General features: G+C 36.0%; 1 protein-coding gene across 1 annotated transcript in view; it reads right to left on the minus strand.

The window, feature by feature from the left end:
- ANTXR2 (ANTXR cell adhesion molecule 2) overlaps positions 1-27,826 on the minus strand; it is a 141,148-nt gene that overhangs the window by 68,452 nt on the left and 44,870 nt on the right. Inside the window, exons 11-12 of the mRNA XM_081047791.1 lie at positions 16,897-16,975; positions 7,628-7,723 (exon numbers count right to left, since the gene is read on the minus strand). Of these exons, the coding sequence (XP_080903917.1) occupies positions 7,628-7,723; positions 16,897-16,975 (175 nt within the window). The remainder of the gene's footprint in view (positions 1-7,627; positions 7,724-16,896; positions 16,976-27,826) is intronic.

Genomic DNA, 27,826 nt, shown 5'->3' on the forward strand with positions numbered 1-27,826 from the left:
AAAAAAGGAAAAAAACAGAAGCTGTACAACAACTGTAGATCAAGTAGTGTTTCTGAGCTCATTCTTACCAGTGACAAAACAAATGCTCAGTTTGTCAGCGATGTCATCTAAATGCCTAAGAGCCCACAGACAATAGAGAAATCATTTGTAGTGGTTGCAAAAATTTGTTTAAAATATAGGCAGGTCTTCCTTTCATTCTCTTTTCTTTTTTTATAAGATCAGAGAGCAAGTATAGTTCCTTTCCTCTGAACTGCATAAACACAAATTCTCTTATATTGGTGTTTGGGAAGTCCTTTTGTGAATCTCACAAAATTTGATGCTTTCAAAATATGGTTTGCGTTACCTCATCCTCCCTTTCCTTTCCTATTTGGCAGATTTCATCAATGTTCAAAGATTCTTACTTTGAACAAATAAATAATGGGTGGGAAGTCTGGACAATAAATAGCATTTAAAATGCCATAAATGAGAACTGGAAAGAAGAGTGTGAGAGTTTTTTCTACCAGGAGTTAAGTAAAGGTGCTCCTGTCAAGCAAATAAACTAAGACCAGGAAGAGTGTGATACCCTGTGTTGTAAATGATGCTCTGTTGGAAAACATCACCATGGAAGCAATAAGTACTAACATCACACTCTGTTTCAAGGAGGCAACCAAACATAAATCATTTTAATTAATGGTGCAAGGAAGGCATATTAAAATTTAAATTACTTCTGTTTTATTGTGCATTCCAAAAAAGAAAAAAAAAAATTGGGCTGCTCTCAAAGTAATTCAATAAAGGCACCAAGAGCCCTCCTTAGCAATAGAAAACAAGTGAATGTACAAGCATTATTACTACTTAGAAAAAACAGCACAGCTGTTGCTGGCTGAGAAAATGATTCTATAGATCTCCAGTCAGATATATCCTCATCATGAAAGCTCAACTTACTTATAAGCAAACTGGGTTTTAAAAAGATAACTTTTTAAATGGTTTTTAAATGAAGATTTATGAGATCTTTATGTGATGTCTTAAATGCACCAAGGAAAATGAGCTGCAGTATTCCCTGGAGGACAGAGAACTTTGACCAAGGACACTGGAGCAGAGTGAACATTTCTCATTTCCAGCATATTCAGATATTTATTTGCAGCTGTAGGACATACTCTAATTGACCATACTCCAGAAAGCCTTTGTTTGCCACCTCATTAGCCTTACATCTGTAATTCTGCGGAGTGTCTGCTTATTCCAAATGATGCAGCTATAGGGCTGTCATTTCTGTCATCCTGATGCTAAAACAAATCTGCTATAAACTCAACATACCTTCTAAGCTACACAATGATGAAGGCATCATTATCTTCTGCTATTTCACTCACGATTCAGTACACGATATGTTTATTTTTAATCTTTCTGGTCCCATTTTTTAATTTAAGGAAAAAGGAAGGGTGCTGTGATGTCTTTGTTGGAGAAAAGCAGTTGTAAAAGATGGATGTTAGGATACTCAATGAGCAGGATACAGACTCGTTAACAGATGGTGAGAAATAACTTCACACAAAAATGAGAACTTTTCCTCTTATGGGATAGTTTGCAAACTCAACACACTCCATAATTCACTAATGGTAGTGCCTAAAAATTTCTGCTTTGCATGAGGGCTCTTTTGTTATGATTATTACTAGATAAAGTTCTCCAAATATCATTGGTTTAGATTTCTACCTGTCATGGAAAGTCCAGGCACAGAGAGGACATACTATTCTGCAACATTTCACATGATACCATCTCTCTTCCATGCTTGAAAATACTCAATAAAATGAACTGAAAGATTTAAAATTTTAAAATAGTCTCATATTACAAGCATCTTGGGTGTCCAGATATTCTATTGCAGGGGGTTTTTCCTTAACGATTTTTAATCTATGCCCGTCTTTGGCAATCTGGTAAACCTATGGAACCTCTTCTCAGAATAATTAAGCTAACTTAAAATACACAGGACTTAAAGAAACCCAAATAGGTTGAAATGTAATTATCAAATGTGTAAAAAAAAAATCTGTGATACAGAAATATGTGCTTCTTTATTAATTCATTAAATAATGAAATATAATAGTAGGCCTAGGAACTACCATAAGTTTGAAGTAGTGATACATGTAAAAGATATTTCAAAAATATCTGAAAGATTATGAATGTGACGTAGGATATCTGTGGTTAATACTGGTGACAAAGTCTTTAGAACTGCTAATACTTCTGTGGACTGTGGCCGACATGCATAAAAGATAGAAATGATAAATTTCAGTTAGAAGTAAATATAATTATATTTTTCCATCCAAGTTCATAATCCTCAGCTTAGAAATCCTTGTGGGGGTATATTAGAAGCAACTAGAAACAAGTTAAATTGCTTCAACCTCAGAGTTTTTTATAGTTAAAATTTCATACATAATTTTATCTTAGTTCCTATTATATAGAATTACAAAGGCCACATTTCCTATGGTGTATACATTAGAAGGGACACATTTTAAATAAAGTCAATGAAAATCATCCAAGGAACTTAGACTGTACGATGAATCTTCTCATGCACAATACTTCCCCATAGTTGACAGAATTTTGATTAAAACTGGCAACGGTTTACCCTATTTTAAAGTTGTCTTCTAGGTAAAGAGATGAAGGGTCTCAATTTTAAGGATTGAGATAATTCAAGAAAACAAAGATAAGTGCTTACTGTACAACATGCCTAGTTTATGATGAGTAAAACACACACTACTTGACTTCATGAAGTTACCAGATTCTAAAGTGAGAAAAATGTTCAACAAATACATAAATCATTTAATAATGATTTCATTTAAGTATCACCAAAAAAGTACCATTTTCTACCTTGGCAGAGTAACTTTTTAAGGGTTATGGCTAAAATTTTAATACAAAATATTGTAGAGGAGATATTTGTAACTTTGATGTGTTTCTTGTTCCTGATACCAACCCGGTACAGCTAAGGAGGTATCTGTCATAGTTTCACAGAGCATTTAGTTAAATGTTCAAGTTCTTTCCTTGAACTAATAATAATTTCTACCTTTCAGGTGATTCAATAGTTCAGGGTCTAAATATTAATGGAATTATACTCGTACTGACTTCTTTTAGCAAATTATAAGCACCCTGAGAAAAGTTGTCCATGGACCCCTGTTGTCTATTAGTTCTAACAACATATATGCCTTGGATATTGCTGAAATTTAGAAACCTGTTTCTTCCAAAAATTCCTTGTCACTCTGAATCAGTAAGCTAATTCAATTCAGTATATAGATCACTATGCATATTTACTTTACCTAAAATAAAATATAATAATAATTCTAATTTTAAAGAATACATATTAATTTTAATAGCCTTAGAAACACTGCAAACATTTTGAAGAATATTTCATTGTCTTCCATTTTACAACCTCTTGTACTCCATGAACAGTTTTTGTAATGAGTTTATCTGAAAACATATTAGTAAAAATTCCCCAAATCCATAACCCTAAGCAATGATTCCCAACCCTGGGGAATATAAAAATCATTGCGGGAATGTATTAGTTTCTTAAAGCTGCTATAACAAGTTACCATTGACTTAGTGGCTTCAAACAACAGAAATTAACTTTCCTATAGTTCTGGAGGCCAGAAGTCCGAACTGAATTTTTCAAGGCTAAAATCAAGTATTTGCAGAGCTGGTTCCTTCTGCGGGCTGCAGGGCTATAGCAGTTCCTTGATTCTTCCAGCATCTGGTAACCGCGAGCATTCCCTGGCCGGTAAGCTGCATCATCCAGTCTCTACCTCCACGGTCACACTACCTTCCCCGCTTCTGTAGTCTAATCTCCCTCGGTCTCCCTCTTATAAGGACACTTATGATTGCACTTATGGTAGAACTCACCTAGGTCATCCTGGATAATCTCCCTATCTCAAGATCCTTTAATTTAATCACATCTGCAAAGTCTCTTTTGCCATATAAGATAACATTCAGTTTCCAGGAATTAAGACCTAGGTAACTTTAGGGATCATTATTCAGTCTACCACAAGGGTCTTTTCCAAACTGCCACCATTGGAAATCTGACAGCCATTATTCTAAAAGCCTTTGGTAATGGGGGTGGGGGTGGGGGGAAGGACTGAGAATCACTGTCTAAGATGTAAGTAACACTGTCATCTTTGAGTCATTATTAGATATCCATGAAATTTTAATCTCTGAACAATGAATGATTAAATCATTTCATAACCTATTTTCATAAAATATGAGATGATTGAATAAAGAATGTATGACAAATATTGAGGCCTCTGTTCAGGGCTTTTTTTTTTTTTTTCTAGGTTTTTTTCTATCTTGATAAGAGCTCCTGAGCACGTTACTCCCAAAGAGGTGGATCACAGCTACAATCTAAATGAGCCTGAGAACAGACATTTTAGGCTGTTTAGTCATATCTGAGTTGAAAGACTCAATTTAAATCTTAGCCACTAGTACTTAAAGCACATTCAAACAAAAAGAAAGTTGTACAACATGAAGCTGAAATAAATGCATTTCTTTACCCATTAAAAAGTAACATTATTAGTAACACTAGATAGGCAAAGTCAAACTGATCCCTAGTAAGTCAATACTGCTAAAAAAATATTTAACTCCCATATTCCAATTCCAGCATTGCACATATGTATTCTCCAAATGAAACAATATAAAATAAATATCCTGCAATCCTACTACCACACCGTCTCTGATACACTCAATCTTCTTTTCACAAGGTTATAGTCTCCTTTGTCCCTTCATTTCATTTCTCCTCTTCATTTTCTCTAGATCACTCAGCTCCCATGTTATACTCCAACTCTCGGCACTTTGTTAAGATACTTTGCAACAGTCATATAGAAGGTGCATTACCTGGCGCTGGCTTTCCATTTCAATTGTTGATGGAACTCAGTTGGATAGAGATTTAATCCCCACCAGGACCAGACCACAGAATCACTAACAAAGGAGAAAGCAAAGCTTGTTTCAGGGGATTACCCTAATCAAATCTCTCTGGTGGGTGGCTTCTCATCATCCCTGGGGTGAGTTCACACTTCCTAAAAGACATAGGTGTCCCTCTCTAATCAGGTTCATGCCTAAATTCTACGCCATCTTTCACCGCTCCCCCAAAGCATGCCAGAATGACTAGTAGTTCTGCACACATTTCACCTGAAATGTGTCTTGTCAACTGTCAACAATTTATTCATTATTCAAAACTCAGTTTGAAGTCAGCAGCAACTCAGTAAGGTTTCTCTGAAATAGTCCCTTAACTCTGGAAAATGCCTTTTCCTTTGTGTTCTTACTCTACATGCGTTGCTACTGGAGTACTCATTACCCTCTAGTTACACTTTGCCCAAAGTTCTGTGTTTCTGTATTAAAATGTTGAGTTTCCATATCATATTATAACCATTTTTGTACCCCCACCCAGTTCCTAGCACAGTACGGACACATATTATTAGATTGCCAAGGTCTGAAAACAGAATGTTACCTCTACCCTCTCCCTGCTTTTAAACCTACGTTAGGAATCAGTTGCTATGATTTGTTTATCCCTAGATTAAAATATAAGCTCATACTCAGGGCTAGCTGCTCTTTAATCTATATTTCTAAATGTAATATAAAGGTGGTTCTCTCTATTATATAATTCCAGAAATTAGCAAGCATTCATGATGTTTCTGAGGATGGGAAGCCCTCCTGACTTCCTGAAAACACACCTTAAAGGAGTCCCTCGATGCCTGGCATAAAGAAATATACTCCGCGATTTGCAGTCTGCAGAGTCCAAGGGTCAGAACGAATCTATTCTCATAACCTGATGATTGAATCCTCCCTATAGCATCCAAAACGATGGTGGAGGCCTTATTTGAACACATCCAGCAACCTCCCAAAGAAGCTCATTTCAGGTTTTGCAAGTATCTTTTTAAAACAACATACATGTTGACATTTTTGAGCCCTCTGGTCCATAATAAGTGAAATTGCAAAGTAATGAAGGAAGGAAATCCACCACTGCAAAGTTTAAATTTAAAAAAACAAGGAGCACACATCACCTCAGGGAGCCTTTTTGCTTTTTAGTTTGCTACTCAAGAATGCTAGCCACCCTAAGATAGTCATATCTATGATAACCAAGGTTAGAGCAGGAAACTGTTTATGCATACATGGCTAAGGCAGGAAACTGATTAGTTCGGCAAAGAGACAGGGTGATTCTCATCTCTCCTGTTGTTTAACTTAATGCTGTGCCTCCTCCTTAATGCTGTGCTGGGCCAGCTGCTCTGAGACAAAAGACGGTCAAGTTGCCTCATGAAAGCAGACTGAAGGACAATTAATAATAAATGCAGGGATAATACAAAGCACTTCCTGATGTTGCAAGGAAGCTGAAATCAGTCAGCAACAGTGGGAGGGGGGGTGGGGGAAGCAGTCTAGTAATATTATGTAAAACACTACTGTGTTTTACAGAATACGAGGTTCTGTACAATGTGCTGATAAAAGGAATACTATCAAAATAAACAGTAGGTACCCTTTGAAAAAGTGCTTCTTCAGGATAATCTTTTCTATGAAGCCTGAAGAATCCAAATTGGATTGCTTGAAATCTGTTGATATTTATTACTCAACATTCCACCCTATGGTTGGCAGAATTATGGCCCCACAAAGATGTCTACACCCTAATTCCCTGGAACTGTGATAAATTGCCTTACAGAGCAAAAGGTGCTTTGCAGATGTGATTATGGTTAAAGACCTTGAGATAAGAGATTATCCTGGATTATTCAAGTGTCTAACCTAATCACATTGTTCCTTAGCACTGCAGGTCCTGTCCCAGAGTCAGAGGGAGAATGGTCAAAGACCCAGCATGTTGCTGACTTTGAAGATGGAGGGAGGGCCCAGGAGGCAAGGAGTGTGGGTGGCCTGGAAGCTGGAAAAGGCAAGGGAACAGATAGATTCTCCTCTAGAGCATTAAGAGAGGAATGTATCCCTGCTGCTACTTTTCAGTCCAGTTTCGCCTAGTGAGAGCCATGCTGGATCTGGGATTACATCATAGTTAGATAATAAATTTGCATTGCTTTATGCCACCAAATGTGTAGCACTTTGTTACAGAAGCGATAGAAAATTAATAAGTACCCACATTCTTTCAGAGGTTTTACTCAAACACAAAAAGTGACATACTAAAACCAACTGTCCTAATTTCAAAAGTGACCATTTAATAGATACCCTAACATTTGCACATGACTTGTTTCTAAAATGTCTTTGAGAGGCAAACGAAGAAGATCCTGAAATAGCAGATTTTTCAAAGAGGTAATGAAAAATTCAATAAGCACTGGAAAAAGAGCCTGACACATTATCAGTTTCTCCCAATGAATCCAGTAGAAAATATCATTCAATTTACTTGAAGTTCTTTTGTACTTGAGTGAAAAACCTTTTATCCCTGTGACCTCTCTTGCCATCCTCTCCCCTTCTTCCTCCAAACCTGATTTTGAAGTATTTTTTTTATATTAAGTTTTATAATAAACATTTACTGGCATGCATGTTTTCTAGAATTGATTACAGTGATAAAAACTATTAAAATTCAATTTCCTAATTGAAACTTTGTTGTTGTAGAGCAATGTAGCATTGATTAATATTTCAGGCCTTACGTATCACCGGTTTAAAAAAAAAAGTAGCGTTCTAAGTCCTCCTTACTCACCACTTTGCAGCAAAGCGGCCAAAACCACCACATCAAACCGATGCCCAAGAGTAGCAATAACACCAAAATGGCAATGATGGCTGCAATCCCATTAGACTAGAGTAGGAAGAAAACAAAAACGAGGCAGTTAGCAAAGCTTAGGGTCAAATCCCAATACACATTTTTGTAAGGAAACACCAGAAAATAATAAAGGAAGATATTGTATACCTTTAAATTCTTTAAATTGTGTAAATTCCTTTATACTCTATTTCATAATGTTATTATGAGACAGGTAATAATAAATATAAAATATTCCAAAGTGCTAGAGACTGTTTTAAATCATCTTAAAACAATGTAGCAAAAAAATCACTACTTGGGGTATAGGAACGGTCCCTATGGTCCCTATCTTTTGTCTCTGGGAAAGGGTTAGTTTGGTTACAAGCATAGTTAACTCAAGGCAGAATTTAGGCAGAATTTTTCCAGCTTTGTGGGCGATGGAACACTATTTACTTTATATATTTAATGATAGGACAGATGAATATCAAAAATCACCAAGCAGGTGACAAACAACAGTGGTTCTTGTCCGCCAATGGTATATACACACAGATACATGGATGCAATCTCATTCATTCGTGTATCAGAAGACCTCTCGTGGCAGCTCAAGCAAGCACTAACCCCACAAGGACCACACTGGTGTCCTTTCACTTCCGAATGAGGAATTCTTCAAATCCTAAGGCCCTGTTCTGGGCTGTTAGTCCAAATCCCTTCATCTATCAACCATCTACTCATCCTACAAATCTTAGCCATAGGAAGCTTTCCCTGCATTCTTTGACTAGAAGTACCCCTCCTTACGAAACAATGTATAGTTCTCTGTAGTCTAATCTTTAACACTTATCACAATTTGTATGTTTGTTGGTTGATGGTGAACTGTAATTATTTATTTCATTTCTTTTTTCTGCCACTATTCACTGTGAGCTCCCGGAAGGCAGGGGCTAGATCCAACCCACTTCCCAATGTATCCTCCATGCTTATTTGTTAAGAGAATGAACTCCAAAGAAATAAGACTGAAAAAGCCACCAACACAAAGAAGAGTATTCACTGAATTTTCAGTGTAAAGTTTCCCAGGGAACAAGGTATCTCTTCCTAATCCATCTGTGGGATCCACGTTAATAATGTTTTGTTTGTTTTAAGGGAAAGAATTCAGGAAAGAAAAATAATAAATCAATATAATGTGTGGATGAAAATGTGGGACTTTATAAGGCAGCTTTTCAGATCCATTTCCTGTCATTCAAAACAAATAGGAAGTATTAACTAAGGAGTCAGGGCTAGAGCCACATTATTCCCAAGACCTGACAGAGAGAGGTGGGGAGGGGCAGAGAACTCACCAGTATCCACCTTGAAAGTCATTGTATTAAAAGTATTAAAAAATGGAGACCCTGAGAAACTAAACAACTTGCTTAAAATTAGACCTCTAGACTAACCCACAAAATAAGAAAGACAGTTGTTCCCAAAGCATGAAACTGTGGAAAAGCCATGACTATTTTATGTCTCTTAGAAAACCACTTTCCACACTAACATATTAATAAAGCTCTGAATGTTTCTGGAGTAAAGAAGTACAACTCATAGCATCACAGAACCATTGTTTTCTGTTTTTTGTTTTCTCAACATTTTCAATATCCTGCAGAACTAGGATTCCCTAGAATCCACTTTGGAAAACATTAGGACTGATCAAAGCTAAGAGACTTTCCGATGTTTAAACTGCAATGGTAGTAGCATTTAATTAGAACATTTTATAATGAAATTTGAAATCTAATACAAAATAATCTATATGCAAAAGAGATAACAATCTTTATGTAGACAGTTATTTGTAAATAACTGAAAAGAGAAGAGAGGTAGGTTTCAAAAGTATTAGCAAGGAAGTATTAGCAACATATACTTGCTTTAGCTAATTGGAAAAATCTTGTATCATCTGTTAGTATAATATCACAATGAAAAACAAAGAAAAAGATTACCAGATAGTGGCTTGGAAACTGTACCAAAGAAATTAATTTTCAAAGATATTTATTATTAGCAGACTTTCAGGTTTAATAAATCCATTATAAAATAACTTCTAAAATAATTTTCAGAGCAGCATAGACCATAAAACATTCTAATTTCAGAAATTTTCAGGAAAAGATTAAGAATCAAATATACATGAACAATTAAAGCTATCCTTTCATTTCCAATTTTGTATCTGGATGGAAGAGGAAATAACCACATAAGCTATTAACGTAGATGATATTAGGTTGCAAATTAACCAAAACAGATACCACCAATGTATCACTTAGAATCCTTGAGCATTTTACTTAATTTATTTTTCAGAAGACAACAAAACTAACTATAAAAACACACATACACATACCCTATCTTCATAGAATGCTACCATTTACTATTAAACCATTCTTAAAGAGTTCAAAGATGTTATATGCTATTTACCATAAAAAATTAATTTGAAATATAAGAAGTAAAAAAGACATGTACTTATCCAGCAATTGCTTGATGTAGAGTATGGTAGAATAAAAATACAAGCTCTATATTTGGTTATTGATGTATCCTAAACATCTAAAGGGGTGTGTGTGTGTGTGTGTGAGAGAGAGAGAGAGAGAGAGAGAGAGAGAGAAAGAGAGAGAGAGAACACTGGGGTAAGGGAAGGGAGTGGAGGGGACGGGGAGAGAGGGAAAGGGGACGGGAGGGGAGGGTGAGAAGGCGAGAGGGGAGGAGAGGAGAGGAAAGACGGATACTTCATAGAAATTTTCTAGGCAAATATCTAAGTTCTCTGAAAACCAAATGAAACAACTCAAAGCATCTATCAGGCTATTTAGGAAAGTACTCAAAGTATATCTTTCTACAAAGAATTCTAAACTATTCATGAAAAAATCATGCAACTCTCCACAGGTTTGATTAAGCTCAGCTCTAAAATCTAGGCAAACAGGACTGTAACAGGAAAAGAATGTCAAAGAAATAGATAGAAAACTTCAACATCCTATGGCAGAAATGTCAAATGTATAAATTAATGATCCCTTTCAAATATAAGGTCTTATACAAGACACCCCCAACCCAAATTGTGACTATTCATGTATGGAATGAATACGATATTCCCCACCAGACCTCTCCTCCATGAGGATCTAGCCATCGATAGCACTTAGGGAAATCGCTCTCTATTTGGCTGTGCTATATAACGTTCAAAAACATTCTATATTCTTTAGATTCCACATATAAGTAAGATCATATGGTATTTATCTTTCTCCATCTGACTTATTTCACTTAGCATAATATCCTCTAGATTCATCCATGTCGTTGCAAATGGTAAGATTTCATTCTTCTTTAGAATAAACAAGAAAACTAAACAGAAATAGACTCAGAGATATAGAGAAAAAACTATGGTTGCTAGATGGGAGGAGGGTGGGGATGGGGGAGAAAGTAAAGGGATTAGAAAGTACAAATTAGTAGCCACAATATTGTCACAGGGATATGAAAGACAGTTTGGGGAATATAATCAATAGTGTTGTAAAGATTTGTAGGGTGTCAGATGGACACTTGTCTTATTAGGGAGACCATTTCATGGACGATGTAGATGCCTGACCACTGCACTGCACACCTGAAACTGAAGCTGAATAATATTGAATGTCATATATATACATATATATTTTTTTTGTAACTTATTTATTTTTCCACAGATGTGGAGCACAGCATAGGAAATAGAGTCAATGGAACTGTAACAGCTATATACGGTGACACAGGGGTGGTAGCTTGGGGGAGGGGGGTCATCACTGTGTGAGGGGAGTGAATGTCTAACTATTACATTGTTTTGTACATCTAAAACTAAAAAAAAGAAAAATGTTTCTATGAGCCTTTGATTTCCTTTATAGAATCAAACCCTGTGTTCAGAAATAAAGACATCCAACTAGGGGGGTGTGAATCTGATAAAAGTTTAGTGGTTAGTTTCTTCTTTCTAGGAATGTGTCATGAGCAGGAAATTCGGAAAATCATACAGACCATGAAGTAGATGGGCTGTCCATGACAGGCAGTTAAAACTCTTGATTTTCCCTGAAAGAATGTCCCTAGTAGGAGCATTGACAAAACACTATGCATGTCCAGCTGCAAACATACATTTAGTATGACAATATTATCATCTCAACCTATTGCAAAGATTTGTCTACAATAAAATTAAAACAAAAATATATACTTTCTAAAGACCCACAGACCTAATCTTTATCATATTTAAGCTAAACATGATGGAAAACAGGTCAGAGGAAGCAAATGTTTAATGCAACCTGACCTTGCCGTAAACGTATGAGAGACCAAGCTCTGGATGCCTGGTCCCAGACATCGATCGGCTCAGTTAACTGGATACAAATTCAGACTTTCCCAGTTCCTTTGTTTGGATTTGCCAGAGCCATTATCAGAGCATGAAAGACCTCAGTCACGAAAGGGAAATAATTTCATTGTTCACATAACTCTATAAACAAATTAAGGAAAGGTCAAACACATAGACTTCAGTCCTATGAGCAGATACCGTGCTGCAAACTAGATTTAAGAGTGAGATGAAACTAGGTATGATGACACAAAGAACACATTATAGGCAGGAACTAAATGTCTCTCCCTTCAGTTTAGGCACGCCTCTCTTTACATGCTAGAGAGTTATACATATAGGTACCAGAGTGATAATGTTGAACAAGTCTGCAGGAAGCCTACATTAGCTGGAGAGACAAGCCCTGAACAAATAACTATAAATGTGAGGAGTACGGAAGGAAACTACAAGAGAAACATGTCCAAGTGGGAACTAACCTGGTCTAGGGTTCTAAGAGGACCTCCTTGAGGAAGTATAAGAAAGCCTGAGGGAGGGTGTGGAGCAGAATTAGTGGCTTTTGGCAAGAAAGAGACAAATTTGGCTGAAACATAGAGTTTGAGGGGTCTCGGTAGCAGCTGAAGAAGCTAAAGAAAAGATAAGAAACACAAATTTCTGCAAAGCGGTAATTCTCATTACAAAACGTTTGGTCATTTGTTGGATTAATGTCCATTTGTTGAATGACTTTTCAATTGGCCATTTGTTGGATTAATTCTTTCTAACTATAGTTCTGAACAAGGACCATTTTCAGATGTCTAAGACAACTGAGGAGTCTTTTGTGAAAGTTAGCTGAGGAGTCCAATCAGAGACGTACCGGTAGTATACAGATGTTGGTCAAGGCATGAAGCCAAAACTCTTATAAGGGTTAACTGGGGACATACCGAAACCTTGATCTTGATGTTAGAGTAGAAGAAATACATTTTCTAGTTATCCCAGACACATTAAGTTTTTAAACTTCATCTGCATCTAATTTCCTTTCCTTCCTTAAGCAAGTTATAAAGTACAATCAAAAACTTGATTCTGCCAAATATAACTAAAGTCTAGTTAAGAGAGCCACAGAAGTATAAAAACAAACGAGAGTCACTACTGTACTTGCAAAATAATTATGGGAAGGAAGGAATCACTCAAAAATTTCAAAATTGCATGAGTACCATGGAATTATCTAGAAAACAATCACAGCAACCACATTCACACAAAACAGACCCAGAAAGGGGGAACTAGGTCCCCACAATTTTATTTCCATGAATTTAGAGTTAGGAAAAGAAAAAATAATCATGAAATAGGTGGCATTTTATTTACTGGATTCTTTTGGAATATTCCATATCAGGAATTAGCAGACTATGGCCCAAAGGCCAAATCAACTCATCTATTTCACAAAGACAGCCCCCCCCACATACACACACACAAGCTAAGAAATGTTTTTTACATTGTTATATAGCTGAACAAATCAAAAGAATATGTTACATGAAATTCAAATTGCAGTATTCACAGTTGTGTCGTACCCAGCCACGCCCACTTGTGCACAGAATGTCTATGGCTGCTCCGGCACTACATGCCAGAGTTGAGTAGCTGTGACAAACACCATACAGCCTCCAAAGCCTGAAATGTTTTCTATCTGACCTTTTACAACGCCTGTTTTATAAAAATCAGTTTAGGACCTGGTTATATATGGCAGATTGTGCAAGTGTTTAGGCTGGAGGAGGAGGCAGACTTGGATTCAATTCTCAATTCTAGAATTTACTCAACTGTTTACTTGCTCAGTATGCAAGTAACTTTACCTCCAGAGACTCTAGGTTCTGAGCCCTCCACTCTCTCAGTGACAGTGTGGGCTTTAATCTGCCCACATTCTGCTCACCGAGCCCCGCACCCCTGCTGAGGGCTGGGTCCACCTAACAGAAGAAGCACCTTCTAACATGTTTGCATACTTGTGCACTAACAACATAAGGTGGCTCTCAGTTCTTCAGTTTTTTCACCTGTAAAATTAAAGTGAAGCAAGAGCCTACTCTTGAGTTTTGAGTATGACATAAAGTCATAAAGTGCTTCCTGTTCCTTGCACTTAAGACATGTTCGAAAAACATGATCTTGGTAATATTATTCCAAATGAGTCAGAAGAAGAGCAGTGGTTGGGGGCAGGGGGAGACATCTTTAACTGTGTTTTTTTAAAGCAGAGACACATTTAGGAGATCTTCTGCAATAGATGAAGAGAAATGACTACCTAAGTACAAACCCTCCTCAGGCTCTAATTTGAGATCTCTTAAATTTAGACTTCAGTTTCCCCCACTTTTAAACTAGATCTTTAGCTACTTTCATTCATTCGTTGAACAAATAATTTTGGCACACAAGCCCTGTGTAAGGACCAGACACAGGGAGTGGGACAACAGGCAAGACAGAAGCCCCACTATTACTGACTCAAGACTGCTGAGAAAGGCCCAGAAGTAAACAGGAAGTGACAACTCAGTGACATAAGTACCTTAACAGGACTGAGCTCAGATGCTCTCGGAGAACACAGAAGGGCTTCTTTATCTGTGAAATTTCCACAAGGATTAATCAATTGCTAAAATAATAGTGTTTTATCTTGTTTGGCTTCCAAATGCCTGTGAAAACCCAAAGCATCATTTCACCTAATTATCACATCTGACTATGCCTGAAAGACTGGCTATCACTTAAATGCAATGCCTGGGTATCTTTCATATTACCCACTGTCCTTAACGTCTTTCTCTCACATCCACATCTAATCTGTCTAAACATCCCATGAGCTCCATCTTCAAAATAGATTTGAATCCAACGGCTTCTCGCCATCTCTACAGCCATCTCCCTGGTGGAGCCACGCTCCCTCTCCTAGATTACTTAAATAGCCACAGAATTGATATCTGTGTTTCCACTTTGGAAAACACAAAAGTGTTTTTCCTACCAACACTTTGGACCCTACCAACAAAATCTATTTTTACACAAAAGCCAGAATGATCCTTTTAAAAACATTAAGTCATACTATATCACCTGCCAATGGCGCCCTGTTTCACTCAGAAGAAAAACTCAAGTCCCTACAATGACTTAGAAAACGCTACATGATTGGTCCCCTGCTCTCCACTCTCTCCTACTCATCTCTAGACTCCAGTTCCCCTCAGCTACCTTCACCCCTTGCTCTTCTTTAAACTATGTCAGACACAGTCCCAACTTAGGCTTTGTTCTAGCTGCTCCCTCTGTATGAAAGTCTTTCCTTGGGGGGGGGGGGTCATAAGGGCTCACTCCCTCACCTTCCTTAAGTCTTTGCTTAAATCTCTTTTCAATGAAAATTATTTTAATCCCTTAATACTACAACTTGCCCCTTCATTCTCTCCCCATCTCTAGCACAACCGATGTCCCTTTTTCTGAAATCACCTTGCTCTTAAACTAACTCAAGTCACATTACGTTTTCCTGAGAACAAGGAAGACTTCCTTAAAGTACACAACTTGTAAATTCCAGATGAGTCATTTAATCTTAGCATCCCTGCACACTGCAATCGTGTGTGTTTATAAGATACAGACAAGCTTTATTTCCCTTCTTGCATGGAAGAGAGGTAAAAAAGACAGTTGGAGGTGCAGAACAGGAAGAAGGATGGAGAAAGGATGCCATTTCAGTAAGCTAAACACTGACAAACTATATACCACAAATGTTTGTAATATCAACCACATCCTGAGAGACCAGAAAACCTGAAAATTGCAACATCCACAAAACCTACAAAAGGCAGCGTGAGTTCCAGATGATGGGGGAGGGGGGCTAACTAGCCATTTTCAAAATAGAAACAGGTGTTGATAAAGAGCTATCCGGGGGATTCCACAGTGACCCCAGGGTTCATATGGATGTTGTTTTCCTCGCAATGCTTTCTTACAATGAGAAACACAACTATCTCTTTACAGATAATATTGAGTTATTTTGTTTCCTGGAAGAAGGATATCTCTTAAAGGATCAAAATATAAAATTATGAAAACATGAGATGTGAGAAAGTGTTTAGGTTTGGGATTTTGGTTTTTTAAAGGCAAGATTTTTGTTTTGGTTTGGTTTGTTTTTTTGCTTTGATTTATATATATATATATATATATATATATATATATATATATATATGTATATATATATATATATATATACACACACATATGTGTATGTGTATATATACATGCACATATGTATATATGTATATATGTGTGTATTTTTTTCTTTTTACGAAGAAAATTTACTCATAAATATAATAGGCATGTGATCGATCCCTTTTCGTGCTTTCTTTTTTCATGTTCAACAATCTAATATAAAAATTTTCCATAAACCCAAAAACTAATCTACAAGGAAAACAGTATCTTATCAATGGAGTTTACATTTCAAAATATTGTATCTTGGGTAATGTAAATCATTCATCTCAACTAAAATATAGTTTCAGTGTAGTTTCAAACTAAGATATTATCAAGCTATCAAAATCAAATTCCTTATTCATATGAGACAGCACCCACATTAAAATGGTCAAAATAATAAACTCAATCATTAGGATGCACTAATAATTTCAAAAACAGGATAAATGTCTTAGATACTATAATGCAACCTTCAAAACACAAGAACAGTATTCCATTTATATGTTTAATGCTTTTTAAAAAATCCTTAATTTGGAAATCATTCTCCTACTTACGTCAATTTTAAATACGACTTTTGAGTTTTTTAAATATCAAAATAGAATGTATACTATCTTAAAATTCCTTTTAAAGAACTACAGGGAAAAAATAACCTAAAATAAATTATACACAAACTTTTCCTTATAATGGTCGCCAGTGTTTTTGTTTGTACCCCCTTTGTATGCAACAACACTGTGAGAATCCATAAATCATTTCTGGATATTATTACTTTTAAAAAGTAACTTTATGCAAACTTTTTACTTACACATTCTGTGGCTGTAACTATTAATGAGCTTGAGATGACAGATTTTCCTCCATTAAAGCTCACTGAAACATCAAGAGTTCTGAAAGAAAATGAATAAACAATTAAAAATGAATTAAAAATTAGAGTGTTGTGGATAATTCAAAATCAGCCAGAAAGTCTACTTAAAAAGTCAAAGGTATTGATCAGTTATCCTAGCTTTTTTTCTTTCTTAGTCCCAGTCCTTACTGGAATAGCCAGAACCCAATTCCTTAAGTGATCCTATTGTTCCAAAAAGAAGCATTAACATTAAGAGATTCCTGTTGTTATTTTTTATAGTAGTCCCCCCCTTATCTGTAGTCTCCCTTATCATAGTTTTCGTTACCAGGGCTCAACCAGTGGTCCAAAAATATTAAATGGAAAATTCTAGAAATGAAAACTTCATAAGTTTTAAATTGCTTGCTCTTTTGAGTAGCATGATAAATCTTTCACCATCCTGTACTATCCTGCTCCAGACTTGAATCATTCCTTTGTCCAGTTTATCCCTGAGGTATATGCTCCTCACCCATTAGTCACTTAGCAGCCCTCTCAGTTATCAGATTGACTGTCAAGGTATCTCAGTGACTGTGTTCAAGTACCCTTTAGTTTACTTAAGAATGGTCCAAAGTGTAGGAGCAGTGAGGCTGGCAATTCAGATATGTTAAAGAGAAGCCGTTAAGTACTCCCGTATATACAGAGAGTGCCAAAATAATGTATACACATTTTAAGAAAGGAAAAAACTGTATTAAAATTGTAATACTCAGTATACACTGATAACAAAAGATTAAATTGTAATACTCAGTATACACTGATAACAAAAGATTAAATTGTAATACTCAGTATACACTGATAACAAAAGATGAATACAAGTCACTTTGACTTCTGCAATTACAAGAGGTGCTCAAAGTGGTTACCATCAGTGTAATTTTAATACACTTTTTTTCTTTCTTAAAATGTGTGTTCATTTTTTGGCACTGTGTGTGTGTGTGTATGTGTGTGTGTAAACATAATATAAATAGGGTTTGGTATTATCCGTGGTTTCAGGCATTAACTTGGCGTCTTGGAACACATCACCCATGGATAAGGGGGGACTTCTATAGTTTAAATAAACTAGAAAAAAAGAAACTCCTTAATCCAGAGAAATGCTGAGATTACTTCTGATTCACAAAAACCTAAAAAAGAAAAAAAGTCCTAAATTCCTATTTAGCTTATTTTCCCTATCTCTAGAAATTACTATCATCACAAGACCATTGTTTAAGAATATGAAACTGGAAATAATAAACCAGTTGTTGTAGATGGTCCCAGAATATTAAAAAAGCTTGACAAATGTAGAAAAAAGAAGGATAATTTTTTCCACGGCTAAGAAACATCATAGTTAAAATACAGCTCTCATTTTGAAAATATGATTTCAAATTATAAAACAATTCATAATAATCAAAATTTCATTAATTCAGAGTCTAGTAATTAATTATTTGGGGTCAGTCAGCCAGAAATTAGCAATTTTTTTAAATATCAAAGAAAAAAATCACAAGTAGATTGTAAAATATTAAGGAAACAGCTCTTTTCAAAAAGAATTGACAAATAATATTATCATATAATAATTGGTTTGTCAACAAATCCAAGCTATCCATTCATCAAAGCAAAAGTAGTAGGGAACATTTTGTTAAGCTGGTTTCTATACAATGCTATGTTCTAATTCTCATAAAATATTCTAAATTCTAAAAGTTAACAGCCAGAAACTTTGCCCTTATTACTCTGAATTAGTAAAATTTTGTTATATTTAGATTTCTTTTCCATGCATCAAATCGAGTACCAAATACTATTAGTTACGGAGAGTTAGGATCAAACAGAAACAATCTCAAGCCACTGGTAAAATTTTCAATGATGATGCCAAAGAGGGGAGATGAGAAATATTATTTAGTCCCTGCTATGTGCCAGATGCTATCCTAGGCATTTTATGGACATTGCCTCATTTAATCCTTACAATACCCCTTAAAGTAAGTAGCAGTTTCACAGCTTTACAGATGGGGTACATAAGGCCCAGAAATGTTAATTACCTTGCCCAAAGTCGTAAAACTAGGGTTTTAATAGATTTTGAACTCTATTCATTATACTACAGACACATGATGAAATGTAAGTCCTTAATGTGTTTCTTTTCTCAATGTGATATTTACTTTGGATTCATATAGGCAAAAAGAGCCAACAGGAAAGATACTACTAGTAAAGTTCTAGCTAAACTCTTCTTCAAAATTCAAGAATTCTGAGATTATTTCTTGTAAAATATTCCCTTCAAAAGCCCTTATTTAAAATAAATAAATAAAAACCTTAGCTAAATCCAGAACAGAATGAGAACTTTGGGTGTTTATATCAACTTAACTGAACTTCTGAACTATTCCAACACAGAATGCCAAGTGGCTTACTTTAAAAAGAAAACTTAAACCACTACTGCTTATTCTGCAGAAATGAGTGCCTTGTTTTGTTTTGTTGAAGACTAAGCATAGTTGAATCCAAAAATAATCTTTCCTAGTTCCTAATTCCCCTCTTTTAAAGCATGTACCAGAAAGCATATTGACATGGTAGGCATGGCTTCAGTTTGGGGGAAGATTATTTGATTTGTAATAATGTATGATCGTTGCAGGTAATCGTATTGATTCAATTTTCAAGGGATCAGCAGCACAAAGTATTAATTTTATAACAAAGTTCATTCTTTTCGTAAAGCAGAAATGCATGCTGATGCATGAGATCTTATAGGCAACCAAAATAACTGCACAGTATCCCCCAAATGTCAGTCTAGTATAAAGCAGCTGGTGTCAAATAAACCTAAGTTAAGTCTCCACAGACCTGGAAAGCCACCTGATGATTCTTTTGACATGTGGACTCAACTGAAACAATATAATTGTCACCTTCCTGAGAGTAGTAGTAGCATGATCAAAACACTGCCATCAACAACAATGATAATGACGGCATTTATAGAGTCCCTACTATACACCAGACACATTACACTCATCTTCTCATTTAGCTCTCACAACAACCCACTGAGGTAGGCAGCCGCAGATCTCTATTTTCCAGATAAGAAACCTGACGCTTGAAAAGGTAACCCGCCCAAATATTGGACTTCTCTGACTCTGTGGTCAAAGTGCTATCCCTTCTACCATATACTGCCTTAATCCTCAATAAACATTTCAAAGTCTTATATTTAAATTCCTCTCACTGGCAACTGCTTAGTATCAGAAGTGAGGCGGAGAGTTCATCTTTAATTGTCCCAAGAATCAAATAAAATTGAAAACGGGGATAAATTTAGCCCACATGTTGGGGTATAAGGAGCTCTGGATTTGAACCCTAGTCACTACACTCTCAGTCTTGCATTTCACAATCTGTAAAATGGAGATGATTGTACCTGTTTCAGAATTATTTGGGGGAGAAAAGTTTGAAAAAATAATATACATAAAATGTCCAACACAGTACCTAGAACACAGCAGTTACTCCGTAAATTGTAACACGTATTTGTCTAACAGAGTATTCACTATATCAAGGCATTGTTATATAAAGCTTTTCGATCCAAGTTAAAAAAAAATAAAACACACACACACACAAATAGTACAGAAGAATGTATAGCAGCAATAAATGTTACCTAATACTTTGTTTAACTTAAAAATTTTTATTCTACTTACTGCCACATAAAAATATAGAGACCTAAACTGTTCAAAAAATGCCTAGTATATAATATCATGCAGATCCGTGTAAATAAATGTTTCAATGTTATTTCCTTCCTGTTATAAAACATTATCTTGATTAAACCCAACATTAAAGCTGTGTTGAGCTGTGTGCTTAAACCTAAAACTGCACTCCAAACTGGTTTATGAATGTTTGCCAATAAGTTCATTTAATCACTCAATCATTCTATTACTAGTTAATTAAACAAATATTTATAAATTGCCTTCAGTAGGCTTTGCTTGATGATAGGGCTGCAGTAACAAATAAAACACAGCTTTACAGGGTAGTTGAAAGGCAGCCACATAAACAAACAATTACAATAGTGTGTGATATTACTAAAATAGGTATATGCACAGGGTACTAGAGGACCATGTGGGAGACACAACTAACTCAGCCTTACCAAGAGAACAGTAACAAAGTTTTCCTGCAGGAAGTCACCTCTAAGATGAATCCGAAAGAATTATCTAAATTTAGTTAGGAAAAGAGATTAAAAAGGGATCCAAGAAGAGAACACACCACTTGACAGGCTGGAAGGCAAGAAAGGCACAGGACAGTCAAGGAACCAAAAGCCATTCAATATGGCAGCAGCACAGAGTGTGAGAGCAAGAATATATGACTTCAAGCTGAAAAGAGGCATTCGACAAGGATCATGAAGAACCCAGGATGCCATCTTTAGAAATTTGGAATTAGTCTTAAGAGTTTTTCAGATAGAAATATAGTCAGAATTGTGTTTTACAAATCACACTCTTGTTGCCATGTAGAGTATGGGTTGGAAGACTAAATTTCTACCCTAGAAAGACCAATTAAGAATGTTTTAGACATTGTCTTTGGTCGAATGTCTTAGGTCATTTGACCTTAAACGAATGTCTTTCATCAAATACGAACCAAAGTAGAATTGGTGGCAATTCTAAAATGGTGACAATAAGGGTAGTGTGAAAAGGAAAACTGAGAGATATTATGGAGTAAGACTATAAAGGGGTTGGACATTTATTGGATGTAGGAGGTGAGGAAGAAGGAATAGTTAAAGATAACGTCAAAGGTTCTTTCTTGCACAGGTGGGTGGGTAATCTCACATAGGGAACACAGGAAAAGGAGCAGGGTTGAACAGAAATACATGAGCTTAATTTGAAAACTTCAAGATTAAAGTGTCCTTGGGAAATCCGAGGGAATTAGTGGACATTTGGATAGTAGATTTAGAGCTAAGGAAAAGATCTTGTCTGGATATTTGGAGCTCATCAGCAAGGAAAGGAAGTCTTAGAGAAGATGACTTTAGGGTCAGGAATCCAACAATGGTGAAAGTTAAGAGTTACAGGACTGTAAAAATAAGAGCCTGAGGTGACATCTGAGAAGAAACAGCCAGAGAGGTGAGGATATGAAGTCATGAACACAAGGAAAGACCTCCTGAGACAGGACTGGCCCAAGGTGGAGATAATGCAGGGTGGCCAGGGAAGGTATGGCTAAGAACTGACAACTCAAATTCCTTTTCCAAAAATTGGTTCTACATTGCTTAGAATTGCTTACAAATATCTTAATCCACTCTTTATTCCATCCTTTGAATACGTTTTACAAAGCAGACAGATAGAACTAAACAACTTATGTAACAAAAAGATTGTTTGAAGTGCATTTTAATATTAATTGGTACTCAATTATTAGTGACAAAGCTAACTTCATTCCACATGAGAAATCATTAAATTGTATTGTGATATATAATTAAGTAAATAAAATTCAGTAAGTCCTAATGCTCACAGTGCTTTTATTTAATGTTTAAAGATATACGACAATTCCAAAACAGGAGAATAGCTCAGTGCCATATGTCAGAGCTACTCTGATCTGAGAAATTTCATACTCCATGAAATATGATTGACATTTCAATCCACAGTAACCTATGTGCAAAGTATTCACTTGCTACTAACTTTTATGCATATCCATTAAAAGACTGTCATTTTATGATCCATTAAAAAAGTTGAAAAAATTAAATAAAATTGTGAAAGAACATTTGCTGGAAACATTAAATAATTTACTTCCAATGTGCACATACTGAAAATTAAACTGGCAACTACTCAAAAAGTTATTAAAATTACGGTGACTTAAGGTATTTTGAAATCAAGTGCTACTATTTAATACTCTGCAGAGGTTTTTAAAAGTTAGTTCTATGCATAATAAAGATTACGAGTTGAAAAATGAGGTTTCATTTTTGTGAATAGTTTAAAGATTCCACTTCTATTTATGAGTATATATATAAATTAATGTTTTGTCTAAGGATATTTTCTTCAAAGTGGTTATAAAGATCCTTGAATAAAATGATTTATTTTTGCGGTATCTCAATACATGTGTATAATTAAAACAAACATTGCAATCGGGAAGATTGCTATATTTCAGAAGGAATAAAAGCTATCTTCAGAGATGTACTGGATGTCACACCTAAAGTTGTATTGTTAATGTTTTCAGTATTACACTGAAAATAACGTATTTTTAATTGATTTGTGATTTTAATTAAAAGACATGGAAATAATCACTCATTTTTTAGTGCTTTTCATCCAAAAATGTAAAATGTGTTAGTAACAGTAAAAATGTTGATAATATAAAATTTAGAAGCAGATATATAAGAGAATTTAAATATACATTTAAGGCTGTCCTCTACCTCTTGTAGCTATGCCTCTTTCAACACTTTTAGTTAACAAAACACTCTCTAAGTAATTCTAATTGTTAGAAAGATCTTCCTAATATTGAGCTGAAACGTGCCTCCCTTTGACTTCCACTCTCTCTTTCTTCCCTCCTTGAAGCAGTAAAGAAGAATAAGTCAAATCTGTCTTTCAGATGACAGACCCGATGTTTGAAGAGAGCTGATGTGTCACACCTGAATTATATCTTATTCAGAATTTTAAATTGCATCCTATTTCGCATTTCCATACTTGGCACCATCTTGTAGGCCACCACTAGATGTGCTTGAATTAACTGTTGTTCCTCTTAAAATACAATTTTCAAAACTGAATATAATATTTAGAATGGAAATACAATGCAAGTTAGGTGAATTTATCACATTTATAGGTATAATCAGAAAGCAATACACCATGTAAAAGTAAAGATAAATGTTCCACCATTGGGGGCCAGATCGAGAAGTAGAGGAACAGAGAGGTTTCTCAGACTTAACCCATCTCAACGAGATTCTCATGTTTATATTCAAACTAATGATATAACTAATATCCTAGTATCCATGATAAACATAAATAAACCGATTCTCATTCCTCATAGGAAACAGAAGAAAGAATAAAATTGTGGTTATCACCTGCTACTACGATAATGGAATTAGGAATTTTATAGACATACATACACACACGTACATAGGTATACTGAAAAGAAGTGTTCATGTGAGAAGCTGGGCTAAAGGCAGAATTTGTCCAGTCAAGAAAGAGAAATGAAATTAACCAATTTTATTCTAGGAAAATGGATTATATTGAAAAATAACAATGTCGAGGAAAATAAGATGATTCTATTACCAAGTTAGGCTCTAAATCCAAGTCTGATGCACCATTCATCTCAGTGATCCTTCAGAATCAGATGCTTAAAATTTTTCACCTACACTGACGTGACCACCACTTCTTACTCAAAACACTCTGGCAAGTGTCTTCCCACACTGCCTTTTAGGAGAACTAATACTATCAGTTTCAACTAATTTAGATATTTATTTCATATTTGCCAGAAGATTCTGGCCAACATTTTTGAAAGCACATTTAACTATACCATATGCCTCCTTAAATCATCTCTATCAAACAAGCTGTAGGATAAGGCTCTGGTTCATTCTGTTCTGTTTTTCTTTCTTCACAATGTGTTTATGTGTATTTACCCAATTTGTTCTGTTCTCCTTGCCAAATTGCAGGTTTGAGATCTCAACTATTGCAGAGCAGCTGTGCTATTGTTGATGTCTCACTAAATAAGGGTCAGAGAATAATCCCATATTGCAAATACTGGTGACACCTGCACATTACACCACAGGCGATTGCTCTGGAATGGGGAGGATGAGTCTAAAAATCCCTGTCAAATAAAAAAGTTTAACAAATAGAGATTCTCTCAAAGAAAGTACTTCAAAGACCCATTCCAACAATGCTAAACAATCATATACCTGCATAAGATTTGCCCAGGTGGCTTTAACTTTTGTTTACTCTATGACATCAATTTTTGATGTCATACAGGACATACAAACCTACTTGTATGTCCTGAGTACTCTGCCACATTCTTCGTCTCTGTCTCCGAGCAAACATTTTCATGATAACCCTCTTTCAAACCAAAATCCGTGAGTCCTGGATTTCTAAAGAAATAATCCTCAAACAAAATGTAATTCCGGAAATATAACATAAAGATAAGGAGGGAACTGTCAAAAGAGGCTAATGAGATGAGGCACATGGCTGTGGATCCAGTTCTGAGACTGCATATCTGGCTTTGAGGCTGTCTGGCTAAGGTTACTTCACCAGTGGTTGTTAATTATTTAAGTGACAGAACAGGGGGAACCATCACCACATCTGTCACCCTCACACAGGAAAAACCTTCATTCAATGGGCCAGATGTGTTTATTGGAAATATAGACTAACTAGCTACTTAATGGGTTTGAATCCTTAGCCAAAAGCTAATTAGGCAACCATTAAGCATCAGTCACCTTACAAGGCTAAACTGTTTCAGTTGTGCTGATTTCAATCCAGTCTCATAAGAGAAGTCATCACCTACAAAAGTATCTAAAGAAAATTCAAGGCAAAGGAAAGCTCCAAATTACTTGCAACATACTCAGCAGAACAAATAATGATGTCCCCAAATACCTAATACATTAACAAATAAAACCTTCTCAAGTTTTGCTCAGTGCTATCATGTACTTGATTAAAAAAAAAATCAAAAGTAATTATTTTAGGCAGATCTCTTCCCCCAAAATATTTTCAGTTGGCTTGTAGGTGAAATATTAATACCAAAAGCCAAACAAATGATGACTTCTCATGTCTGATATTTATTATGCTCTATATGATTTTTAAAAATCACATCTCCTGAATATTTAGCCAATCTACGAATCACTAAAGAATGTCAGCAGTCTCTGTGGTTGTCGTGCGAGGCAGCCTGCAGGGTCTCCAGTTCCGCTCCCCATATAAGAATGCAGGATATGGCTAGGCCAAAAAGGAACACCCATGGAGCCGTAAGTAGGGGAGTCATACCACTATAGTCTCACTGGTGGCACTATAGTCTCACTAGAGGCTGGAGCCACATGACCTGCAACCTGCTGTCTGCTTTTCTGCCTGCCAGCCGACCGACTCTCACTGGCTAGCTGCAATCCGCCCTTGCTAGCTCAGCCACCATCTTCTTGCTAGCCTCCATTTTCTGCTAGCATAGCCAAGGCAGTTATATTAGTGGCCAATGGCTCACTGGTTACAGCTGACGGCCAACTAGCCACAGCTGATGGCCATCCAATCACAGTTGATGGTCATTTACTACCCGAGTGAGCACCTTTCCACATGAGTCCGAGAGCCTGGAAATTGCACTCCTGGCTCTGTCCCCACAGTGGTAGTCTCTTCAAAAATAGATGGCACCAACAAGCAAATTCTAGAGAAAACAAATTCAGTGTCTGGGCTAGAACAGGCATATTGCATTTGATAATTATTCCAGGGAAGAAAGTAAGCTGTCTTCCTTAACTAGTCACTGCTATTTAAGAAAAACAAGATAGTTTTCTTCTCTCTTAAATAGAATTACCTCCAAAATAGGATTCTGATCGTTTTTCTCCTACCCAATATAGGCCCCTCCCCACCAGCAACCAAATGCACTCTTTTGGCATTGTATATAAATAGTCAATCAAAATATTTGAGAAAAATGTATTCATCCTTTCAGGTAACAAACATTTAGTGAATCTGTTACCGTGTTTCCCCAAAAATAAGACCTAGCTGGACCATCAGGCTCTAGTGCGTCTTTTGGAGCAAAAATTTATATAAGACCCGATCTAATTTTAATATAAGACTGGGTAATATAATATAATATAATATAATATAATATAATATAATATAATATATGTCAGGCACTGTGTCAGGTGCTAGAGATATAGCAAGAAACCAATCAAACAAAATTCATCCTAGCAGGAAGGAGACACAGTAACAAACAAACAAATGCTTTGGAGAAAAAAAATAAACCATGAAAAGGGAAGAGGGAGTTCCAAAAAGGGAAGGGGAAGATTGTATGATTACAGAGGGTGATCAAGAAGAGCTTACTGAGAAGGTGACATTTGAATTAGACTTGAAGAAGGTGAGACAGTGAGCCATGAGGGGAATAGCAATTTAAGCAGGGGAACAGCAAGTGTAAAAATACTGATGTGAGAGTAAGCTGACATGGTTAAGGAACAGTAAAGAGTGCAATGTGACCCTAACAGAAGCGGCAAAGAGAAGATGAAGTCTGAAACACCGTGAGGGGCCAGATTCTGCAGAACCTTGTGCTGTAGTGATTAGATTTTCACTGTGAGTGGAATGGGGAACTCATTAGATAGAATTTTAAGCAAAGGAGTGACACAAACCAATTTGTTTGAACAGGATCACTCCTGCCAAGAACAGCAGCAGACAAACTAGTGGATAGGATAATAAACCAAGCAAGAGATGAAAGGAGCTTGGTCTAGGATGCTATCAGTGGAAGTGGTAGGGCCAGGATTGGATTCTGAACACGTTTTGAAATTAGAACTGATGAGGTTTGTTGATGGCCTGTGTGTAAGAGAAATTAATGAGCCAAAGTTTTTGACCTGAGGAACAAAAAGGAGGGAGTTACCAGTGGCTAAGATAGAGAAAACAGCTCTGGGAGCAGATTGGGGAAACAATGAGAAGAATCAATATAGAATTGTAGATTCGCTAAAATAGGTCCCAACTTTAAGTCAATAGAATTATTATTACTAACACAAGACATGATTACTCAGAAAGCCATGCAGTCCCCCGGTGCACAGGGCAGTTAAGATGGACCGAGGCAAAATGGGCCTGCCTCAACTTTCAAGAAACAGTCTAATATAGCCATAAGCATGTTATCAATAACACTAGATTCTCACAAGACACAGACAATGAATGCTTTTTTATAGGGGAAAAAGAAAGGATTCTGATAGTCTTGCTTTGATAAGTTATATTATGCAGCACCTTTTAATCAATTTAAAATAGAAAGCTCATACTGTTCTATCACTTACATGACCAGAGGTGATGTCCAA

This window comes from Rhinolophus hipposideros, assembly GCF_964194185.1.
Source record: "Rhinolophus hipposideros genome assembly, chromosome: 1".
Lineage (NCBI taxonomy): Eukaryota > Metazoa > Chordata > Mammalia > Chiroptera > Rhinolophidae > Rhinolophus > Rhinolophus hipposideros.